Source organism: Ricinus communis, chromosome 7, assembly GCF_019578655.1.
Source record: "Ricinus communis isolate WT05 ecotype wild-type chromosome 7, ASM1957865v1, whole genome shotgun sequence".
NCBI classification, from domain to species: Eukaryota; Viridiplantae; Streptophyta; class Magnoliopsida; order Malpighiales; family Euphorbiaceae; genus Ricinus; species Ricinus communis.
Genome location: NC_063262.1, coordinates 26,540,838 through 26,565,551, shown reverse-complemented (window position 1 = coordinate 26,565,551; position 24,714 = coordinate 26,540,838). Strand labels below are relative to the sequence as shown.

Below are 24,714 nucleotides of genomic sequence, written 5' to 3'. Positions count from 1 at the left end.
GAAAACATTATTAGTAATTTTTAACTTTTAAAATTTCATCTAATTTTTTATATCTTTTAAAATAAAAAATACAGTAAAAAAAAGATGAAAATGATAATGCAGAAAAAATTGAAAAAAAGAAAGATGAGTTTTCAAAAAAAAAATTAGTCTATTGAAATCTTGAAAAGAAATGAAATAGAAATTTTAGAATTTTTATTCATAATAATAATGTATAAAAGGTCTTTAAAAATGTATAAAAATCTATATCTATAAAAGTTAATGACCTTTTAAATAATTATTCTTAAAATTTTATAAAAATTATAATTAAATACTTTCTAATTTTTATAAATTTTTTAAAAATTATATTAAATATCCTATGAATTATACAGAATTTATTTGTTATTAAATATACTAATTTCATTGAAATTTTCAAAAGTCTTGAATTGAGTCATTTTTAATATTATTTTGAGATTAGAAGAAAATAATGAGTTGAAAGTGCAAGACATGTTCAAATCTATCGTGTACCGTACACAACGGCCAGCCTGTATAATCACATTATAAATAATTAAGAATAGAGCTTTACAAAACATATGGATCCTCATGTTTATCTAAAGTGATTTTAGGGCATCTCAACTTTTTAAGAAATATATATATAAATACTTTCATTTCACTCCCTCCATTTTATATGCATCTTCATCAATAAAATCAACTTTTTCTTTTCATTTTTAAACTTGTTGAAAGATTTTGATTTTAGATTCTACTTTTAAGTTAGTCTTGCTCAATATTAGATTAAGACACTAATTAAACAATTAATTACTATTAGAAGAGTAATATCAGTCATGTCATATATACATATTAGTAAATATTAACATTATGCTCCATTGAAAGTTTTATAAAAATTTAGTTAATTAAATTCATAAAATCTATTATAGTTAAATTGAAAATACTATCAAAATTAATAAAATTTTCAATACGTTTGATATTAATAAGCGAATTTATTCATTGTTAATTTTTTTGGGAGTATATTTCACTTCTAACTTCATTATTTCACTTATTTATTTATATATATATATATATATATATTTCATATAAATTTTAATAATTTATCTAAAATATTTTTTATAATTATTATTTAACATATATATTAAATATAAATTTATTAGCATAACTATTTTTTAATTTTATATTTTTAAAATATATATCTTTTAATCTATATATAAAAATAAAAATAGATCTATTTTTATGTGAAAGAAAATATAAAAGAAAAAGAAATCATTAAAATATACTTGTTGAAACAAAAACAGAACTCTTAATTATTTAGTATTATTATTCTCTTTTCTTTTAGAGTTTGCTCAAAACTTTATCATCATACTATTATATTTAAATTAAAATGAACTTATTTATATTAATAATAAAAACATAATTAGAAAAAAATAATCGTTATGATTCCTCGGGATTGCGGTGCACGTGCCGAATATTAAAAATGCGCACTGACACTTCACTCCCTCGGTCCTGAAGCTGACACGCCGCACGGGTGCACTATTTTAGTCTTTTTCTTATCTTTATTCCTAGCGGGTCCCACTGAAACTAATGACACGTCATCACCAAGTGGAAGGAGGTTGCAAAGAAAACGATAAAATAGGAGTCATAATAAACCAATTAAATTAGACAAAAAAAATGAAGTTTGGTGTTTTTTGGGCTGTTAAATTAAACTATAGCATATGGGAGAAAGCCAAAATTTCAGTAAGAACTCAGAAACTTACAAGACTATGGTCAAATTAGTCCTTGCATTATTGTTAATTACTCCACCTTTTTCATTTTTTTATTCAACATTTTGGTTTTGAAAGATTTAATTAACCTACATTAATTAATTAATTAATTAATTAATTTATATGACTCTCATGATAGGTTAGGGAGGAAGCTTCTTCTATGATTAGCATTCCTTTTTATTTTAAACTTTGCTTATTATTTTAATTAATTTTATTTGTACTTCAATCAAATTTGTTTACCTTTTTAAACTAATGGATGGCCTGATTAGTAATGTAGTTACGGGAGTTAGAGGTTTTGAGTTCGAGTTTAGTTTATTAATCACCATTCATCAATATTAGAATTTAATGATTAAGTAACCCTGAGGATTGATATTGTTACTCTTTTATTAGCATAGTAACTTAGTTATTTATGTAGTCCAAGTCTTATACGAAATTTATTTTATTTGTAAATGATTTTAATTTGAATTATTTATAAATGCATCTTGTATTAGGTTTAAGTTTAAAATCTTATTTAACATTTTAATTTTTCAAAAATTTTCTTTATATATGTTTTGCTTTTCTTTTATTTTTTGAAAAATTAATTTAATTTTTTTTAAATAATTAAAGTAAAAGAATGAGAAAGTGGAAAAATAGATATCTAGAGAGAGATAGAAATGACAAAAATAATACATTTTATTTGTAAATAGATATCTACTTAAAAATTTAACAAAATTTAATAAAATGTAGTCTAATCACAACCAATTTCAATAATTTAATAAAACAGAATTTTAAATAACTTCTTAGATATACGTTACACAAAATACGAATTACACAAACATAAATTAGTTTATATAGAAAACAAAAATCTAGTGCACTTCTTGAAAAATAGACATTCTTTTCTGATAGAAAACTCCATTAATGAACTTTGTGCAAATCATCATCAAGAAAATCAACAATTGGACCAAAGGTAAGTTTATAAATATTTTATATATATATATAAATTTTCAGAAAATCTATTAAAAGAATTGGAAGAGAGAAAGGGATTAGGTAGATGCAACCAAAAAACAAAACAAATCCAAAACAAGGAATCAAACAAGTGGAAACCACACAAAGTCTTCTTCACAATTTATTTTTTTAAAAAAGAAAACAAATTAAATTAACTTAATTGTCGGATTTAAAAGATAGACAGCTTAATATAATTAATTAAGAGATGAAGATGGAATTTTGATGCTTTAGTTTTGCCTGTATAAAGACCAGTCAAGCCGACACCCTTGTTTCATAAATGGGTCCATTTGCACGTGTGTTGGATGATTACAACATATCTATGATACATCTCCTATTTTAGATTCCTTTAATTTTTTGCTTCTCAAAAATCTCAATCTAGAAGATCACTAAACTCCCCATTAATCCATTTGTTTATAATGCCTTTCTTTATATCTGATCTTAATTATATCTATATCCATATCTATCCAAGCTATATGATAATGTAAATTTATATATATATACATATTATTTACACATGTATGTATGATTGCTTCAAAATCTGAATTGGGACATTTATAATTTGATTGTCATAGATAGAGGTCGTACGTGCCATTTCTAGACAGTCAAGGGGCTTAATTACTACTATTATTAATTATATATTGGACCAAAAATATTGATTTCCAGCTAGTTCTAACGTGTTAGACTTCCATGTTCAAATTAATTCTGACTGGTATTAGTTATTTAAATAATTTTGAAGAGTTTATAAAAGGTGGGAGGGAGATGAGTTAACCCGTGAGTGATGATCTAATACATAAAAGAAACAAACTTAATTAAGTATGATAAAAATGAAAAAATGAGAGGTTTGGTTTTCGAGTCGTTTCTTTTGTACTAGGTGGATTTCGTTCTTTATGACAAATGTAATTATCCATTTTATGTATTCCATGACTTAATAATTTTCGATAAATAAAAAAAGAAAAGTCGAGAGCTTATAAAGAAAGTGAGCAAGAGTTATTACTTATTATGCAAGTTACTGGATAGATAACAATTTTAGGTGTTGAAAACCAATTTACATATCAAGAAAGACATAAAAAGCAAATGTTAGAGAGTATCATTAAACATGGTATATTACAGGTCATGGCCACACAGACAATTCTGATGCAAACTTATGAGCTTCTGCCTGGATGTTGAAACATCAATTTTAGAGCCCGACAATGCAAGTGAAGACAAAGATGATATTGCTTTAGGATCGAGAAACATAACTAGAAACCTTCATTTTCAACACCATTTTTTTTCTCAAATCTTGTAAATAAGATAAATTAATTAAGGGCATGGCAATTTCTGCACATTTGTATAAATTTTGAATGTATTTTGAATAGGGGGCAATTATTCAAAGTCCAAACCCTAATATATGGAGATGATGATATAAGCATCCTGAGCTAGTATTAAACAATTAGAGATGTCATCTCAATTTGAATTTGATGGAAGCTTGTTATATATGGAGATGGGTTTTTGTTTTTATGTGTAAGAATAAGTTTACAAGAAGAAGTATATGATTTTGTTTCTATTAAAACTTTCTGAGTAAGAAATATGAATCACAGGTGGAGACAACCTGGGAGAAACCAAAGAGAGTTTCAGACACAAGTTAACTTCATTTTCATGGTCTCTTTGACCATGTAGGCAAGGTAACCTTCTAAATTCTAATCATGTAGGCAATAATATGGTCCTACAGTTTTGTTTTGTCACATTGTATATAACTAGCACAGAATATATTCTTTCTTTCTTTTTTTTGAAAATGTATTTAATGTTTAGTTTATAGTCTGACAATATCTTAAATTGAGTAAATTTTTTTTATTTGTAATAAAAAAATTTAAATGTATAAATGCATGTTATTTTTATTTCTTTTAATTTAATTACTCATTTTGTAAAAAAAAAAAATTGTTATTCATTAAAGTTCAATGAATCTTATACTACTACACAAATAAAAATAATTATAAATTACACCATAAAATGAATTATAGCAAGTCTTCCAAATTTCTGCAAATAAAAAATACCAATCGAACCACCATTTTCCAGTTTAATGCATTTTATTTGTTTAATATCCATAATTAGTATAACTAATAAACTAGCATTTTAATATGGCTAAATACTCAAATCTCTTTAGTTAAGTAAAGAAATCCTTATTATTTCATATACATGCCTTAAATTGAAGTTAAATTATTAATTGAATGGCAAGTTTTCTTGAAACGTGGAAATTATGACCGATTAATATATACAAGACAATTGGCTCTTTGTTTGCTTTGCCTTCTTCTATCCAACAATATTCCAATTCCAGTTTTAATTTTTTTTTATTTTAATTATTGCATTGGTGATCACCATTTCATTTCAATATTAATTTTTAACAAAACTTTATCTCTTTCATCGGTCATTTTTTTTATATTATAAACTCCATTATTAAACTATATTATTTTCAATTATTTATTGTTATATTTCTCAAAATCAATTGCACAATATTGAGATGAGGTGAAAGAATTGTGTATAATTATATGGAATACTAATAAAATAATACTCATTATTTATAATTTCTTTTCATATAAAAATATTTAAATAAATTGCATACTAAAAAGTAAAATGGATACAAATTGGGTCTAACTTAAAATAAATTTGAGTTGTGCCGAGCTAAGTGTTTAATTACGGTTTAGAAGTATATATTATACTATGATAATTTTAGTAAGGTTTCAAGTTCGAACTTTACATTCTGTCTGTAAAGATTTTGTCCACACTCTAAATTAAATTTAGATATATACTATGGGGATACTAAATATTTTGGCTCCCTTAAGACAAGATTTTAGTCCTTGAGAAATTGTGCTTCACTAGAAAATCTTTCAAATGCTTACTCAAACACAAAAACAACTTTTATTCATATTGAATTGAATTCTAAATTCACTTATTTATGATATAAATGAGATCAAAAGTGCATTTCGACCTAATCATAAATCAAATAATTTCAAAATAATATACGACTTTCTCAAAAATACTTTATTAAGCACTTCTTAATGTCTTTCCTAGGGAAATTAACACATAATATTATCTTTGTGGTTGCTTTTTTTTTTTTTTTGTTTTCTTCAAGAAAGAGATCTATATTAATGGAAAATATTAGAACCATAATGGTCTAGATGATCTCCATGATTTTGTGTCTTTTGCTCTGTGATACTAATATATATTTTCTATTGTTAAGAGGAAAGAAAGAAAGAAGAAGAAGAAGAAGAAAAAGAAAAACAAGAAGCTTTCTTGAAAGCAAGGAGATCATTTCAAGACTTGACTCTTGGAGCAAATGAAGCCCCACCAGAGGGTTTGTCTAGTAAATTAAATTGTTAGTTCTCTTTTTCTGCCTCACATACACATCTGAATATATATATAAAACATATATCACTTTTGATGTACACAAACAACTTTCCCCCGACCAAAAGAAACTTGTACGCTACTTTCTTAATCGCCCAAACAAATTGAAAACAAAAAGAATACATACTTTGGTACCAAAGTTCAAAAAATTGGTGTCCTGTGATAGTGCAGTCCATTACAATTCTGTTATGCACTGTTCATTATTTATTTATATGTAAGCTTATACACTAACTTCACCTCTTTTTATTCAAGATTATGTCCATGTTTATTCCCTGTTTTCATGACCCATATCTCCCCACATTATTATATCAAACTCTTTCTTCTTCAAAACAATCTTTTTTCTTAATTATAAATAAAAAATAAAAAAATCAAATCTTACTCCATAATAATAATAATAATAATAATAATAACAATACTAATAATACGATATAGCAACTATATGATATAAGTTCTTTTATAAAAACATAATAAATCGTCAACTATATAAAAAGATAGTCATTCTGTATCACACAGATTATAAAAATAATAATTCTTTATTAATATAGAATAAAAATCTCACATATCAAAATAATTATCCATATCACTACCGATTGACCAGTTGTATGTGACTAGAAAATGGATCACTAACAATATATTTAATTCATAATATAGATGAATGGGCACTCTTATAATTTTGTGTATGGCCATTTAGTGTTTCGGACAGACAAATTCTAGAAAAGCACAATTAGGTGATTCAAACATATAAATATTAATTTTCTCCACAAACTCATATGAAGAGATTTCAGAAAAGAAAAATTAACAAAAAAAATTAATCTCTATAATTTGACCATAATTACACCCGGTTTTAGAGAAGATATGCTCTATATTATACTTTACTATGTCTACATAATACATATATTCTGATTATTTTTTTAAACCATTAAAGATAATTTAAATGAAATTTATTGAGCAGAAGTTAAAAGAGTGAATCTTTCTTTATTGTGATTTTCTCCCTAATTAGAATTGTGAAAATTTTGAGTTCATTGGTCATTACTATAAATAAGAGTTTGTTATTTTTATCTTTGAAATATATAAGAAAAAGATTTATTCTATTATGTAATTCATGATTCACTGAATTTTTAATAAATTAAGCAAACATCTGCAACATCAAATAAGTATCTGATAAACTTAATTATTAAATAAATTCTATACTTTGTATTTTTCTCAAATTTAACACATAGTTTTTATTTTTAAAAAATTAGTAATATACTTTAGCTTTTAATTGATGAAATTACCAACTAAAAAATTATTAATCTGAGTATAATTTTGGGCGATAAAAAAAAATTAAAATTGTTAACTTATTATTATACTTTTCTCTTACTATGTTGTTGCTTAAAATACTAAAAACCCAAGGTTTGAAATGTTTTTATTCGTTGCAACAAAATAATAAGAGATTACATTTTCTTGGATTTTTTTTAATATCATAATAAAAGTAAGTAAAACTATTAGAAAAAAATAAAATTATAATTACTTAAATAATGTCATTTTTAATTATAGAATGATTGAACAACTCTAATATTAATTTAATAATTTTTGATATAATCATCAAAATTATAGTTACGTTAACAAATTTTGATTAATAATCTCAATAAAATTACTATTTAACATGATGGATATAAAAACAAGTTGAAATTAGAGAATTAATTCGAATTAAATACTACCAAAAACAAATTGAGGAAAGCATGTGAATAATCCGTCCAATATTTAATTTGCTAAGGGATTGGAAGTCGGCAATTGTTAATATGTAAAGCGTGAAGAGATTGGCATTCTTACTTTTTCTTGGATGCTATAGCCCTACGAGGGTGGCCTATGAGAAGCAATTAATACTTCCAATTCTTACTTAGCCACTGTTTTTATTTATATATATATATATATATATATATATATATGTATATTTTAAGGTGGGTATCTATCACTTACAGTTATATGGGAAAGGACCCACCTTTGGCTTTTACAAATGTTGCAGAATATGACAAATTTGTAAGCCTGATTTTTAGGTTTGGCGAGGGGAGGCTTAATAAAGAGAAGGGTGATTATAGCACAAAAGGACCAAATATTAGAAGAGAAAGACATTCTTCTTTGTTGCAGAAATAGTAGTAATCAAACAACAATTCACAAAGGCTACTACTCCCTTTGTCCAGTTGCTTTAAAATTATAGAGAGGTAGAGACAGTTAGGAACTTCAAGTCCTAATCCCCTGCTCTCCAACTGTTTATAGGCCACACCCAACCCAAGTAAGATGAGCTCGATTTCAACAATTTATACTTCTTGGTTCCACCTCAACCTATCCTATCTTATTTTCTGGTATATATATTTATTTATTTATTTATACCGAAAAGTAATTTAACCTTTTGATTATATAAGATATTGAGTATCCCGAGAATTAAATCTTAAACATGCTCATTCTTTTGATGTCAACCATTCAATTTTTCTTTTATCAACTTAATTTTTATCTAAAATCACCATCTCACAATTCAATTCTTTTTAATTTTAGTAAACATCGATAAGTTTTATCCGATCTCATAAACTAAAGTACTCTATGTTTTTGAATGGTCGAACTTAATTAAAAATTTAATAGCCAAAACTATTAACATTATTAATGAAATTGAAAGTAAATTGTTAATCATATTAATCCTAGACCAGTAAAATATCAAAAAGGAAAATATATGACCTTTTGTATCAAGAGATTAAATTACAAAATGAAATTTAATATTTCCCCCATTTATATATACCCTATTTATTTTATATAGCAAATTCATTTCTTAATATTTCGTAGATAATACATTTTAGTTCTCGACAAAAAGAACAATTCATCAATTTTAGATTGAACTAACAATGACTAACAGACAAACTATTTTGTTAAATGGTATGCAAATGTGAAAGATGAAAAATACTAGATTTATAAACACAGGAGGTGTTTGGAAATTTCCCCAACTAAAAATAGGGACCAGTAAGGTACAGTGGCAATATATCTCAAATGCAATTTCAACTAGGCAACTACTGCACATTTATTTCTACATGAATCCTCAAAATTACTTCAATTAGCTATTTTAGAACCAAAATTTGTAATTCTATAATTTACATCAACATCTTATCCAAAAAAAGGTAATAATTGGTTTATTTTCATCTAAAAATCCCCTCTTCACCGGTCCCAGGCAAAGCTTTGAGCACGTCTCTCAGAGCATAGTAATGGCTATCACATTTGTGGTCTGAAATTATGTTGCTCGAGAGCACTATTCTCTGGAAATGTTCACCTGGATGCCTCTTCCAGAGTGTGAAAAATTCCACTCCTCTGCCATCTCGGCTGCAAGTTTGAACGTCAATGTCCTTTTTTAGATAGTAAACGGTACCTGGAACAAACAACTCTTCGGGCACTGTAGAGGCGGCTCCTTCCTTTTCGAGGACCATATCCTTCTCTGTTGTAGCTCCAGAAGTAGAAGTGATTATTCCAGGAGAAGTGGTTGATGCCTTACTGATTGGATGATCTTTACAGCATACCATAACAGAAACCATTTAGTGAAGAGAGATAATAAGCAATGCACAAATCACAACTAATCTGGACATTACCTAATTTTATGCACCTAAACACACAATAATCTGTCTTGACAACCAGATTGATTCTATCCACAGAAGGCAACTTGGCCTCCACTAATTTCTTTCTTTTTTCTTTTTCTTTTCTGCAATTCTAAATCAAAATAACTTCAGAATGAAATAGCTTATTCTTCTATGTGGCTTCTCCAATGTGATAAAAAATTTATCTTCAAGGAAAGCTGTTATTAACTAAACAAGATCCATATACAAGGGTAGATAAAGAGGCCATCATGCAGGCCCCATTTTGAAATCTTGATTCTATTTCAAATGTCTTCTTCAGGTATTAATCAATTCTTCAATTTTGAAAAATTTTCTTTAGGTCAGGTCTATGTTTAATATTCAGAGAAAGCAAGCTCTGTATTTCTTAATTAAATCGAACCCAAATTTTTCTGAGGTTCATTAGTCTTATTTCTTTATTCTTTTGTGACTTTCTTCTAATGTTATTTAGGAAATTACCCAATTAGAATGAGGAAGGCTCTACAAAATCTCCATCCATCATCTAGTTATTTTCTTCTACTATTGAAGAAAAGTTCTATTTTTGGTTGAAGCCTAGCTAGTGTTGCTTTGTTTTTTTTTTTTTTTAGTCACTGTCCATGTAAGTACTGTTCTTCTTAATTACTACACCTGTAAAGTCGGTTTCTTCTATAAACACCTACCTACACCAATAATTCCTCCATCTGATGGCATTACCAGTTGTCAGACCTAATAGGACAGATCCTTGAGCTACTGTTTTGCAGCAGCCTATACTCTAGTTATTCCTCCAATTTATAGCATCAGAATTTCAGAAAGTCATGCCATAGAACTTCGGGATATTGTAGCAGCATCCAGATAGCCTACAATTTTTCTTTGCTTGCTTTATTCAAATTAAAATTTGAACTTCAAATGATTGCTTCAGCATTATAATCCCTAAACATCAGCATATGTGCCTAATGCTTGCCACCAAATTTATCATTATAATTACCTCAAAACCACTCCACTTCTACCAGAAATTCCTGCAACTTGAAAGTCTAACTTGCCACCTAGCAGTCATAAATAAGTTCTTTCAAAGCCCAAAATAATCATAAGCCTCTCTTCTAATCTGATTTTTATTCAAATCTTAAATCACAAATCTTGCAAACCATGGATCTCCACAAACATACAAGAGTTATGCCCATGTCAAAAAGATGGCCAGACGAATAGACACAGCTAAAGAAACTAGCATATTAAGCTTCAAGAAATGAACATTATGGCAACGCAATATGAACTTACCAGGAAAAATTTTATTGCTCCTAAACTTTGCATAATCCGCGAGTTTCCGAGCTACATCTTGCACAGAAGATACAACCTGCTTCGCATTTGTGACCAAACCTATAACACTTCTCCAATCCTCCTTCTCGATGACACTCATCCTGTGCAGATAACAAAAGATAATGCGGATGAAAAATTTGAGGCCCAAAACAGAAACTAGCTTCAACATCGTAACAACAAATAAACAACTGCACCATTTCTTCCATAATGCTCTATAAATCATATATACTATAAACTTAATTACTTGAACGCATGTCAAATGGAAAAAGCATAAAGAGTTAAGTATAAATACCCTTGACGTGTTAGGTATACATACCTCTCATACTGACACACAGTGACAAACGAATAACCAGAGTGATGATGAAAATCATACTAACCAGATAAAAGAAAAAAAAAAAAAACAAAATTTCTCCAATTAGCCCTTATAAAAGTGGAGTCTTTGATGGAAGAATTTGGAAAAATCCTACCCAAAGCATTTTGGACTACCACGTCCAATCTTATAATTATCTTTGTAAGCCTGCAATTATCTATCTCCTAGGCTAGTTCTTACCAAATGCTAATTTTCCAGATTCAAGAAAAATCAACTTCAAAAGATAATGCATTGCAATCAACTTCCAGTACTGCTATGTTAAGAACTTAGAATCTAGACTAAGAATTCATAGTTTCTTAAAGTGAAAAGAAGAAGACGGTGACGATGAAGAAGATGCTAATGATAAACTTTTGTCTAAGGTCATAAACATACTTACATAAAGATTTTACCTGTTTAACTGGAGTAAAAGTAAAATGCATATGGAGCACCCTTTCCATCCAATCTAGATAATACAAAATATCAGATGAACATATGCATTCAAATTTCCCAAAACATCAGTTCCAATATCCCAAATCCTTGTAAAGCTAGCAAAGAAGCTATATGCTTATAATATAAAGCCACACAGTTAACACTAATATATTTTATCATTTAATACATTTTTCTAAGTCTTGCTTTCAGCACAGTATACAAAATTGCCTTTGCAATCCACATACCAATCAGTTTGAAGAATTTCGTTCTTCAGCCTTCCTAGAGCAGCTACACTTAATCTAGGTACGATATCCTCCTACAACAGTAAAAAATTGGAAGCTATAAGGATTATGCAAATAGAGAAAAAGGCAGCATTTAAATTGTGAAAGAACTAATACAGTAAGAAAATTTCCACAATGAAATGAAGCTTCTTTCATCAATAAGACCAACAGATAAAACAACCACCTGCATCACTACAGTCTTAACAAAATCAGCACAAGTTTCAGCGAGTTCTCTGGACACACATGGAGGAGTTGCATATCCAACAGCAGAAACAATGTCAGGGCTAAATCCAAGTTCCTCAGGTGACTTTTTACGGAGCATGATTGCCAGCAAAGAAGCTGTAGCAGCTCCAAGAGAGTGGCCCACTAACCTTAACCTAAATCCCTGTAAATGAATTAGGTTCACAACGAATTTTATAGTATACAAACATATAAGCAAATAAAAAGAAGAGGGAAGCAGGGGCAGGGGTAGGGGCAGGGCAAAGTTCTTCCGCACCTCATATTTCTCTAAGTACTTCCTTATGGTTCCCATCTCATGATTAAGAAACCAACGAGCAGCTTCAGCTGTGCCAAAGTGGGTTGAAAAGCCCTCAAATGTGACTTCTCTATCACTTGAAGTAACTATGTCCGTGATAAGGTCATAGACTGTATGAGTTCCACGAATTCCCACAATTAAAAGTTTCTTGCGAGGATCAACTCCTATATAATATCCAGGCCTCATCACACTGGAATCTTTTACAAATTTAAGAATGTTGCTTTCACGAAGCATGCTGTTCCTTGCAAGCCAAAAAGCATTATCCTTATATGAGCCTTTTGCTAGCTCAATGTGGTAGATGAGGTCTCGGACCTAAATCAGAAGATAATTATGTTGTATAAGTTCTATGTAGCAAAATCAAACAAACAACAAAATTCTAGTCAATGATTATCAGCTGATTCACAAAAGTGATGGATGTAGAAATGCAATTCACATAGAAGATACTATTTTATTCAGTAGTAGAGATTTTGTATTTACTACTAATTCTGAAGCGATTTGAACACCCTTAAAATCCTCGAAGGGATTTAAAGATGATTGACGAAGATAAATAAGATATAAGCCAATTGTAAGATCACTCAAGCTCCAACCCTCAATTGCAATCTTGCTCCGCTGAATGCTTGCAACAATCTCCATAAGGGATCGACCAGTAGGAGGGGTTCTGTTTCCAAGTCCATTCCCTGCAAATTGAAATTTGAAATGACCTTCCATGGCCGAAAGGCAGAGTTGAAAACTATATGTAGTAATTTTACAGTAACACTGAAACACTCTAACAATATCAGCACCAAAAGAGACTATAGCAAATGATCTGGAAGTAACAAGCATCAGCCATATACAGCACAACAAGGAAACTAGAAACTTCAGTTATGGCATATTTCAACAAGGGCAGATCAGCTTTCAGTTTACAAGAGTTCATCTATAACAAGGACCATTAGTGATTCATTTCACAGGCAAAGATTTGTATTTTTATAAGAAAAGACAAACTTCACATTAGAAAAATCTGTTGGTAGAGCTGATAACTTACATAATTGAAGAGCTGGTTCAAGAGCTTTTGTGAGCCAAGCTAGCTCTAATCTCCACTTACTATCCTTCACATCATCATCAGAACTATATTTTCCAAGTTTTGGCCTTGAAGAAACTTGCGGTGCATTCTTTTCTTCTTTCAATGCCTCTACTTGTTCATTATCTGGTTTTGACATTTGTGATTGACACCTACTTAAAACTCCATACACAAACCTTCTGTACTTTTCTTGTCCCTTAATGAGATTTCTGTTGCAGTCTGCATATCAACATAAGAAAAGAAAGAAAAAAAACACCCATTATAATGAGCAAACTAAACACTAGATTTTGTCCAATCATATAAGAACAGAAAAAAAAAAAATAGAACTTCAATTTCAAGCATAATTAGTCTCTCAAAAGCAATTGGCATTAAATATCAATAACCAACACTATTTTCACTTACTTTTCAAGAAGCTAGATTTAGGATTAACTACTAAGAAAGATAGAATTAAATAATAATAAAGTAAAAGCCTGCAAGCAATAAAATTAAACTCTAGAAAAAGAATAAAAAAACAGAAAGCTAAGAAAAGAATAAAGACTTACACAGGTCATGAAAAAAACGCTTTAGCAACCGATTAGCCATTTATTTATTGATTATCCTATGAATTTTATTGTTTATATGAGAATAGAGTAACGATTCCTATGTGGCGATTGTCAGAGTTCAATATAGGCTCACTGGTCACACGAGGCGTGTGTGCTTTCACGAAATGCTGTTGTTTCTTCTGCGAACCGCCGTGGCTGATGGTGGAAGTTGAGTTTGGCGCAAGGGAGAAAATGAAGGTGTACGGACACGAAAATGCGTGTCATATAAAAAAGGATAATCTCGATATTATGTTATAGATAGTAGGGCATTTCCGTCATTGAAAATTTTGATCAATTTGGGCCTAGCAAGCTTGGATTAGGCTAACGGGCTCACTCTGGGTCAACGCGGGAGCATTTTGAATCATTTTTCTATACTCGTTTCTCTATAAATACCACCGGCTAGGGTTTTATATTCTGCATCTAAACCTAATTCGCATATGACAGTATCTATTAGTTAGCCTATCAAATCCGCCGTCTTTGCTACCGTCGCTGGCCATTGACGGCCTAAAGTATTTGCTTTTATCGCCAATTATTCTTTTTGATTTTGCATGAAAACATTAGCTTAAGATAGATGAGAATGATATGATGATTATGATATGTTTCCCTATTGGTTTGATTGCCGTGATGATGGCATCAATGTTGTATTAGCTCTATCTGATCATTCTCTTTTCTTTTCATTTTCTTTCTATTACTGTCATTTTCGAAGTTTAGGGTTTTTTTTATTAATTCTTTGAGATTGAATCCATTAAGCCATTCCTTGAGAATGATATGATGATTTATTTTGTTTTCCTATTGGTTTGATTGCCGTGATGATGGCATCAATTGTGTATTAGCTCTATCTGATCATTCTCTTTATTGACAATTTAACATAGATTTCCGATTTTGGGCATAAATGTCACTTCTTTATTTTGTTCATAATGTGTAGATTCTTAGTTGTTCATCATGAAATGATGATAGTATAATACGTTTCCCTATTGGTTTGATTGCCGGAATGATGGCATCATTTCGTATTAGCTCTATCTGATCATTTAATCTCTTTAATATATTCATGTCATTTTCTTATTTTTGTTAATATCCTTAATGGCTTTAGGTTAAATGATTGTATCCATTTGTGAGAGGATTGACACATGTGCTTGTCTTTCTCAATATGAATTGACAGTGAATTGTCTTGGCGAATCAAGGCAGTTAAAATATTATTGCATCTTTATAAAATCTTTTCCTGCTGGACTACTAAATAGCAGAAGGTTATCTAACCCTTTATGTGTGTTGTATTGAAAGGCTGTTATAAGGGTAGTGTTAGAAATTCATTTCACTACTTGATTTGAAGAGCATTTAATAAGGCAGATGGAAAGTTGTGAATACCCTTCTGAACTCCATTAGCTAATTGATTTGAGGCTGTGAGATAGGTTTATAATCAACTGCTGGAGTATGTTTGGCTTCTCAGCTTGCTGCCTTGTCTTGTAATTAGCTTAATTTGTATTGAAAGTCGGCTACACTTATGCGTTAAATGCATGTTCTTCAATTGAATTGATGTCCTATTTTATATGTAATCTTCAGAAAGAGACATATATTATATGCATATATCTTCTTGGCTTAATAGTTTTGGCCATTGAGTTTGGGTGCTCTAAAATCAGTCTTGTGAGCTAAATAATGAAGTACGGAGTTTTTTAGTCTTCTTAATAAATATTAAGCCATTGAGTTTTAAACAAAGTTTGGTTGCTCCAAAATCAGTCATGTGAGGTAAATGATGAAATATAGAGTTTTTTTTGTTCTTGTTAATAAAAGTTGAATTATATGACTATGTTTTATCTCTTCGATTTTTCTTTATAAACTCTATAAAATTTGACATGAATAACTTTAGATGATAGCTAAATCAATAAGAAGTAAAACTATGGTAGAGTCTTAAGGATTAAAGTTTTTACTCTAATATTTTTTTTTTAACTCTATAAAATTTGACAGAGTCTTAAGGATTAAAGTTTTTACCAAAAAGATCAGGTCATTTTTTAGGTTTAATTGTCAAAAGAAAATTTAAAATCTAGGTTTAGTTGTCAAAAAAGATTTTAAAAATATAAAACGGAGTTTTTAAATTTTAAATTTTTAAGATTGATTTTAATATTAGTATTTAATAAAATTATCTGTTATTAATAAATTTTATTCATTTTAGTTATTTTTTTCTATTGTAATAAATTTTATTAATAAGTTAATGGAAGTTTTTGATGCTTAAATTTAAAATCCAAAAACTATATGCTAGAATTGATATCAAGTGAATTTTAGAATTTTTTTGGATATTAAGCTCGTTTTCTATATTAAAATTTTAAATCAAATGCTCAAATTTTAGATTTTTCCTTAATAGTTTAACAGTCACCAAAAGATGCTGCGCCAAGCAAAGATAGAGTTGGACTCAAGTTGAGCTTCAAAAAACGTACACCGAGGGAAGCATCGAGCTTTAAATTGGCTTGTAGTAAGTAAGAGAAATGGGCTCCGTGATAAGCCTCTATACTTTTTATACTTGTTTACTGAGCATATCAACATTTGAGCGCTCTGAGCCTTTTGAATCCAAGTCCCTTAAAACTCTTAGGCTCCCAGTGTCCTCACTCTTGACCAATTTAAATCATATGAGGGCAAATTTAAGAAGCCACAAAGTATATTTGAATATTGTTACTATTATTTCCGTCCTAAATTATTGTTTTTTTTTTCTTTCTTTCTTCTTATATTATAGAATTTAGTTCTTTTCCTTAATTGTTAGTTTAATAAATAATTAATAAAAATATTCTTTATTAATTAATATAAATAGTAAATAATGTTTATATTCTTTGTTTTAAAATTATAATTTATATAACAAATTTAATTAAATGTATTATAAAAGATTGATAAAATTAAGGAAAAAGATGCATTTTTATCCTTAACGCTTGGTGTTAGGATCCAATTAGCTCTTAATCTATTTTTTAATGCATTGAGACACTTAATCTTTTAAAGAGCTATAAGTTAAGTCCTCGTTGAACGGAAAAGATAATCGACCGTTAACTTTGCAATGATATAGCATTTTGTTTGACTTCTAAAAAAAAAGTGGAATCCACATAGCCAAATCACCATATTTTTCCTCCTCTTTTATACAAAAGCCATCATCACCACCGCATCATGTCACCACCATCGACATCATTTCTTGATTGAAAAAATAACGTGAACTTAGGTTGTTGCAGAAGGAGGCAGAAAGAAGGTCGTGAAAGAGAAGAGTCTGAAATGAGGAGACAAATAAGAAAATAGCAAGAGAAAGCTTAGAATAAACAACAACATAAAGAAAAAGAAGAAGCTAAACATAAAAGCAAAAATATTATAAAGAAACAAACTTCAATAATGGAACGCTTTCTTAAAAGAAGCAAATCTAATTCATCATGCCCAAATGATAAGACTTCAACTAAAGCAACCATTTCTGATTTGGTGAACAAACAGAGTTTTGAAGATTCCTGAGTCAGTTACTCTTGCTACAGACTGTAGAAGCATTTCTGAACTGAACCAAAGTTTGAAATTCTATCCAAATTTTCCTTTTTCTAATCAAAACTCCAAAGAACTAAACTGACTTTAATAATTATGGAGGAAAAGCTGAAGTAAAGGCAGATCTTTGCAATAGAGTCTATCTAGTATTTGTTCTTTTTTGTGTCATCAAAGACCAAACTCTCTTTTTACAAAAAAAAAAAAAAAGAATAAAAAAAATAAAAATAAAAGACCCAATTCTTTAACCACCAGTAGCATGTATAGGGGACTTTCCAGTTAGAAGCTCTAATAACACTACCCCGAAGCTGTAGACATCTGCAGGTTGTGTTGCTTTCCTGATGTCTGTCATTTATGGGGGCACGATAACCAGCAGCACAATAAATAGGTGCAGCTAATAGGCTCATTATACTTGAAAAACCAAAATTAGACACACAACCATATTGTCGAGAGTTGAAAAAGATGTTTGAGGATTTGATGTTCCCATGTGGATACGAGCAATGTTATGCTTAAAGGTTTAATTGACCAGTTCACACACCCAAGGTAATGAAGTACGGGATTCGACTAAGCATCCGACACAAATAAACATTAAGCTTCGCTGGATGTTAAGACACACAGTGCGAAACATATTGGAGTAAACGCATGCATAGTATTTGTAATTACGCTTGAGAGAATAATAAGGCGCAAAAGAGTTCTAGCTCAAAATTTGAAAGATAAGGTGCTCTAACAGAATCTTGGTCTAAATTTCATTGATGTAGTTGAATAATTGAGGAATTTTGTTAATGATGACGATAAAGACTAGATGCACCGGCGAAGATGGGAAAGAGGAGAAGACATCAGCTTTGGTTCCTATTGTTGTAGTGTAAGAACTGGTAACACGAGGATGGCGAGGCTGTTCTGGTTGTTGCTGCATTGATATGAATTCTTTTGTTAAATATATTTGATTTAGTATGAAAGTTTTGTACTGTTTATCTATGAGAAGGAAAGGGAAGAAGAAATGAACGAGAAAAGAAGGGGAAGGAAAGTACAGAATAAGAGAAAGATATTAAAGGAAGGAAAGCTGATGTGTATTATGTCCCATATTATTTCTGCCACTCAGCTAAGTGTATTGCCACCTCAACTTAAATGTAACAACCGTTAATTCCTTTTAACGGTGAAGGGCTTAAAGCACAGGCATTTAATAGATTAAGTGCTTAATTGCGTCTAAAATTAGTTTAAAGGCTAATTCGCACTTTCCACCAAAGGTTAGGGAAAAGATGCTTGGAAAATTATCTATTTCACATAATTTTATATCATATTTCGTTAATACTTCAATATTACCCAACTAAAATAGTTTTTCTTTCATTGACCTTTTTTTTTTGGACAATTCTCTTTCCTTGTCTTGAAGCAAACAAAAGAGAGAGATTCACTGCGTGCTTCTTCTTCTGTCCGAAACTAGGAAATGGGTTTCACTGTGTTTCTTGGAAGAGTCCTCTTTGCTTCATTTTTCATACTTTCTGCTTACCAAGAGTGAGTTTTGAGTTTATTCTGTAATTTACTTCTATATTACATTTTTAACGCACAACTTTATATCGATTTTTGCTGCCATTTCTTTCTTTATATGTAAATGAGATTCTTCATGGGTTTTTGTGGGTATAGATTTGCCGTGGATCTGTTTTCTTTAAGGTTTATAATCAATTATGGATCTGTCTATCTTCTTGAAGCATAAATTGTTGTGATCGTTAAACTAGCACATTGCTGTAGTCAAAAGTTATGGTCTTGATGGTCGTGGACTTCCAATCATTTGTGAAATCACTCCTTTCTGTGATTTTTTTTTTTTTAATTTACTATTTGAGTTTGATATATATGTTGACTTGTTTGATGTATGTTTATTGTTATTGACCAAAAAAGAAAAGAAGAAAAGGATTCTGTTGTAGGAATACTTTGAATTTAGTTGGTTGTTAAAATTTAGTACCATAATGTTATTGCATGAGTTCATGCACAGTTTTGTATGGCAACTCTCCTCTCCAATCCATTAACCAGTTCATGCATAGTTCATTTTCTTCTATATCTATATGAATCAATATTATTACATTCCCATTCCTTCCCAGCACCTCCCAAGAAAAATCCCGAATTGGATCCCAAATTGACGGGTCTCCCTGCATTGCATTTATTTATCAAATGAAGGTTGTAGTAGTTTATTTTATTACTCTTAAGCTTTTCCTTCTAGTGGTCTTTGTTCGGAACCAAGTAAACCATGTGCATATTTACTTGTCAAAACTTTCAAAGAAGTTAGAGAACTCTTAAAACTGTAACTATCAAAGAAATGGGAGATTTGGCTGGAATTATATTTTTCCAGTTCTAGATAGGTACTGAAGAGCTTCTTTTAGTAGTGATTCTTTGAGCTTCTTTTAGTGGTGTTCTTTTGAGCTTCTTTTAGTAGTGGTTTTTTTTCCTCTATAACTTCTTTTCATTATTGAGGAAATAGATAATCAAGTGTTCAAATGAGAATCTGATTCTCCAAATCCTGGCAGGAGTCCCTTTCTTTTAAATTTTCTGCAAACTGGTTTTTGTGCAATTCTTGTGTAATTTGTTCTCTTCCTGTTTATCCCTATCGTCTTATCCCTTGTGTATCGTCTGAGTGGTCTTGTGTTACTGTGTTGTGCAGTTTCCATAACTTATAATTATTACTTTCTTTTTCTTAGCATTGTTTCAATTCCATGACATCAAACTGCATACTTTATACATGAGATCTTTTTACAAAATTTTGTTGAAAATAGATAGGACTTTATCTGCATATTTTTATCTCTTATAACTTCGTATACTTTTCAATTTTATAGGTTTAATGAATTTGGGCTTAATGGAGGACCAGCTATGAAGACTCTCAAACCAAAGTTTGATGTATTCACTAACCATGTGCACTCTCATGTTGGCGTTCAATTATCGGAAATTGAAGTGAGTATCTCTCTTTCTTTTCATACACACATTTACATAAGAATGAGAGAAGCATAAAGATTTATTCAGTAGCAACAGAAAAAATGAAAAACAAATTTGATTACTGGAGATGCTGCAATGTGCAACTAAATGATTGTTGTGGTGGGGTGGGGGGGTGTGGGTTAAATATTGGTTTTGCATCCTCTTGTATGCATTCTGTTTCTCATCTCAAAATTGAAGGGGGAAATATTTCGAAAATGCATCAAAAAAATGCATATGATGATTTCATCATGCAACAAACCAGAAAGATTAGGTGGTCTCATGCATATAGTAAAACCAGCGACACTAATGAAAATGGAGGCAACAATCAAAAACTTCTGATGTTAAGCATTAAAAATTGGATTTTGCTCATGCTTATTCCTAATTTCCTGGCATATGTTTATTTTCCTGTATCCTCACATGTCAAGTGTTGAAACATGAAATTGGATTCATATTGGGCTCTTATTTAGTTTCCTGCACATTCTTTTTTTGGTAGATGGGAGGTAGTTAGGACTAATCTTCAGTTTTCCAGATAAATCTGTATTTGTAGTTTTTCATGGTATATTGATATTGATTATTATTTTGACTGATATACATACAGATCAAACATGTACACTCTGCTGCTATAGTTCTCAAGGGCGCTGGAGGCATCCTTTTTATCTTTGGCAGCACTCTTGGAGCCTATCTCCTGGTTAGGATTAGGATTATGCTAAGTAGTTGACTTTGGACCTCTAATTAATGCTTTTAATACACTGATGTGGTACTTTCTTTTGTACAGCTTTTGCATCAATTAATTGCTACTCCAATACTGTATGATTTCTACAATTATGACGTTGAAGAGAAAGAATTTAATCAACTTTTCATTAAATTCACACAGGTTTGCTTTACCTGTCTTATTCTGTTGTTTTCCATGTTGGAACATAGCCTATTATATTCTTTGTTCTGTATGGTTTTCGTCAATAACTAATTATGAGGAATATTTTTGTATGCAGAATATGGCACTTTTTGGGGCTCTACTCTTTTTCATAGGGATGAAGAACTCAATTCCCAGGAGACAGCACAAGAAGAAGGTTCTCAAAACAAAAACTGTTTAGAATCGAATGGCTATTGATGGTAAGAGTTTCTCTTCAATGAGGAGCTTATTGGGGGTAATTTTCTTTATTTTTTCTTTTACAAAGTTTTTTTATATTGAAACTCATTTTATAATTAATCAGATCCAATTTGTATGGATAAGAGCCTTTTACTTTAATTATTGTAGGAACAGAAAAAGAAAACCTCATGCAGTTTATTTCTTCCCTTCATTTCATGGGGATAATATTAATTATCAATCTTCCAGTTCTTACATCTTTCATATCATGAGCTTTGAAGGCATTCTGTAATTAAAGAGGGTAGTAGTCGACCGGCACTTTTGTTGCAGCTAACTTGCTTGTGTTAGAGAGGTATGGTACTACTGAGATAGGTCAAAAGCTCGAGTGATTTGAGCAAACACTTTTGTACTCCATTCAATTCAACTAAGTTTTAATAGTTCCATATCAGATGGGGTCGAATAAATGGATAATTTTTACTGATTCTATTTGGTTTTGGTTTACACTTGTGGAATTCCCTAATGTTTCAAAACCTTCCTTCACTACTTCGTGTCAAATTTCAACTACCCCACATGAAATGGGACTTCATGTAGACTGCCGTGAAGTAACCGGCTAATGTGTCTGATTTCTGCTCTATTACCCATTCTGCCATTAGGCGGTAAAATGATTTGATTCTGCCAATCGGCTCAGTTTCTTCCAGTAAAGTGTTATATTTTTTTTCTAAACTAAATGATAAGTGAAATATGATCTCAGGATTTAAGCTTGGTTTCTTCAAATAAAAAATCTCCATGACAAATTGTGATTCATGTTGGATATTTCTTGTGAAGCTTGGGTCCCAAAGATTTATAGATATGTCCTAGTCATAGGATCCACATAAGTTTTGGGATTGTAATTGATTATGATCATTTGTGGTCTGTAATTGCTGACAGGCTGATGCTCAAATGCTTGGTTTCTGGTTGTGAGTGAGTTTCTTCACTTCCAGTGTTTTAAGTTTTGACCTTTATCATTTGTTTTTGCATTATCATGTTCTTGTTGGCTGTCTTCTATTTTTGGCCATATAGTCTGATTTTGTCCACCTCTATCATTGTTGGTTTTCAGTGGATTTATCATGTCTCCTAAGCAAAATGTCCTGCCAACCTTCTTTTTTTCTTTTTTTTCTATTTTATCTCCTGGATATCATATCTTGGTGATTTTTGGATTTTGATTGGTCTTGAGAACTCATTTGTTTTTTTTTCTTTTTTATTGTTAGGTCAAGTTGAGTTGGCTTGAAAATGAAATCCAAATGCAATTCTTAAACTAATATATATTATTTTCTTGTTTGGTATATAATTCTCCATTGGTATTAGTGGGTTCTAGTAATTTCAGTTTAAATGGAAATGATATTTATTTTTAAGCAAAAAATTTAAGATTAGCAATTAGGGTAATATTTGAATCACAGAATTCCAGTTCTGATGGAGTAGGAACAGAATTGGAATTGAGGTTTATTATGATAGAAAGATTGAGAATTGTCCTGGTGAAATGTCCCCATTTAAGTCTTACATTCACCCAATTTTAATCATGATTATAACATCATCTAAAAAATATAATAAATAAGAATAGAATTGATATTTAAAATAAAAATCTGCAGAATTTCCATTTTTGAAGCTAATACCCTTATATTTATATGACCACATGCAAAAGCAAGAAACTTGAAAGCAGCACTTCTCAATTATTATTTTAATTTACGATATTTTTCAATTTTATTTCAAATCTTGTTTATTTCTCAACTTTTATTTTTTAATATTCACTTACAATGCAAAATATAATTGAAGGATGTGAGTGGTTAAATTATCAATAGTTCTAAAAGGAGGAAGCATGCATGAGTGAGAAATGGGTTAAGGAATAAGGGACAGATACAAAGAACATGAACCTGCAGTGGCTTCATCTAGGAACTGTACCCCTGGTCCCCTTCATTGTTTGCCCTTGGCCTTTAGGATTTTAAAATACTCCAATTTGTTTCAGGTTTTAACATTTTTTTTTGAATTTTATGATAGTTCAAAGGTGATTTTATTTTTTCTCTAAGAAAAGAAAGATGATAATTAATTTTAATTTCAAAAAAAAAAGATTAAATTTGTTTGGATCAATTAATTATAAAATAAAATTGATGGGCTTTTTAACTCTTTCAACTTCAGGAATAATGAGTTAACAAAAATGCATTATAAGGATTAATTGTGATGGTTCATATGGTTAGATACCTTAACATATACATGGAATCTCCTAGGCTATATATGTAAATAATGAATAATCACAATTAATTTGTCATTAAATAATTATGTTTATTTATTTGTTTCAAAATGGTGGATAATTGTTGGAGAATTTTGAAAAATATAAACAGAAATAATATAGATTAAAAAATTGTGACTGCTAGGGAAGTACTTACCATATGCTATAATCTCTCATATAATAGATATGAGTTATAGAAAATATTATATAATAAAATAAAATGATTTCTTTTTTTTTTTTTGAAAAATGTGTAACTGAAGAATTATGAACTTACTTAACAATTACCAAAAACAAAAAATTTTACTTTATTTACTCAAATAATATTAAAAATCTCGTAGAATCCATTAAATATTTAAAGGGTTGAGCTTCGTTTATGCATTATATAAGCTTCATTGTATCTTACGAAATTATGCATGAACAAATTCATTTTATAATAAAGACGAATAAAGCCTTAGAAAAATTATACAAATCATTTCATCACAGTCATAATATTTAAATAAAAAATAATTTTCAAATTCATGATCTGAGCATAATATGTGACATGAAAGAGGACATGAACCCAGAAAATAAAAAGGACATGAACCCACATGGATTACGAATTCATTAATTCCAGTCTCCAATTCATTGTCTAAACCAGGCACTCCAGCATGACAACAAAACACACACAT

The 24,714-nt window shown here is 29.9% G+C and overlaps 2 protein-coding genes and 3 non-coding genes across 8 annotated transcripts; 4 read left to right on the top strand and 1 right to left on the bottom strand.

Annotated features, from left to right (window-relative positions):
* Positions 1-9,030: 9,030 nt before the first annotated feature.
* On the bottom strand, positions 9,031-14,497 carry LOC8277487. 2 transcript variants are annotated; one of them, XM_048377023.1, is made up of 9 exons: positions 14,220-14,497; positions 13,642-13,896; positions 13,098-13,297; positions 12,582-12,932; positions 12,270-12,470; positions 12,050-12,120; positions 10,988-11,127; positions 10,701-10,758; positions 9,481-9,633 (listed from the first exon to the last, which is right to left on the bottom strand). In XM_048377023.1, exons 1-9 carry the CDS (start codon positions 14,257-14,259, stop codon positions 9,618-9,620), a joined length of 1,332 nt encoding a protein of 443 aa, XP_048232980.1. In that variant the 5' UTR covers positions 14,260-14,497; the 3' UTR covers positions 9,481-9,617. The 2 variants fall into 2 exon arrangements, with proteins under 2 accessions (XP_002532378.2, XP_048232980.1); XM_002532332.4 differs by lacking the exon at positions 10,701-10,758 and having other exon boundaries at positions 9,031-9,633; positions 14,220-14,488.
* Positions 14,498-14,833: 336 nt separating this feature from the next.
* LOC112536786 lies at positions 14,834-14,922 on the top strand. Its single transcript, XR_003080734.1, has one exon. It is a non-coding gene; the product is annotated as a small nucleolar RNA Z102/R77 (small nucleolar RNA).
* Positions 14,923-15,019: 97 nt separating this feature from the next.
* On the top strand, positions 15,020-15,107 carry LOC112536785. Its single transcript, XR_003080733.1, has one exon. It is a non-coding gene; the product is annotated as a small nucleolar RNA Z102/R77 (small nucleolar RNA).
* A 91-nt stretch (positions 15,108-15,198) lies between these two features.
* LOC112536787 lies at positions 15,199-15,288 on the top strand. The gene has a single exon (XR_003080735.1). It is a non-coding gene; the product is annotated as a small nucleolar RNA Z102/R77 (small nucleolar RNA).
* Positions 15,289-19,046: 3,758 nt separating this feature from the next.
* LOC8277486 lies at positions 19,047-22,050 on the top strand. Of its 3 annotated transcripts, none has more exons than XM_015727330.3 (5): positions 19,047-19,256; positions 20,567-20,681; positions 21,301-21,390; positions 21,478-21,576; positions 21,692-22,050. In XM_015727330.3, the coding sequence occupies exons 1-5, from the start codon at positions 19,189-19,191 to the stop codon at positions 21,791-21,793; spliced, it is 474 nt and encodes a 157-aa protein (XP_015582816.1). In that variant the 5' UTR covers positions 19,047-19,188; the 3' UTR covers positions 21,794-22,050. The 3 variants fall into 3 exon arrangements, with proteins under 3 accessions (XP_015582816.1, XP_048233408.1, XP_048233407.1); XM_048377450.1 differs by lacking the exon at positions 19,047-19,256 and adding an exon at positions 19,306-19,412; XM_048377451.1 differs by lacking the exon at positions 21,301-21,390.
* Positions 22,051-24,714: the final 2,664 nt, after the last annotated feature.

Bases quoted from the DNA above. Each gene is read 5' to 3' on its own strand.
- LOC8277487 (XM_002532332.4), bottom strand. From the start codon at position 14,259: ATGGCTAATCGGTTGCTAAAGCGTTTTTTTCATGACCTGT. The intron at 13,897-14,219 runs GTAAGTCTTTAT...GTTGATATGCAG, and splicing joins GCGTTTTTTTCATGACCTGT to ACTGCAACAGAAATCTCATT. The intron at 13,298-13,641 runs GTAAGTTATCAG...TTCAATTTGCAG, and splicing joins TGAACCAGCTCTTCAATTAT to GGAATGGACTTGGAAACAGA.
- LOC8277486 (XM_015727330.3), top strand. From the start codon at position 19,189: ATGGGTTTCACTGTGTTTCTTGGAAGAGTCCTCTTTGCTTCATTTTTC. The intron at 20,682-21,300 runs GTGAGTATCTCT...ATATACATACAG, and splicing joins TTCAATTATCGGAAATTGAA to ATCAAACATGTACACTCTGC. The intron at 21,577-21,691 runs GTTTGCTTTACC...TTTTGTATGCAG, and splicing joins TTTTCATTAAATTCACACAG to AATATGGCACTTTTTGGGGC.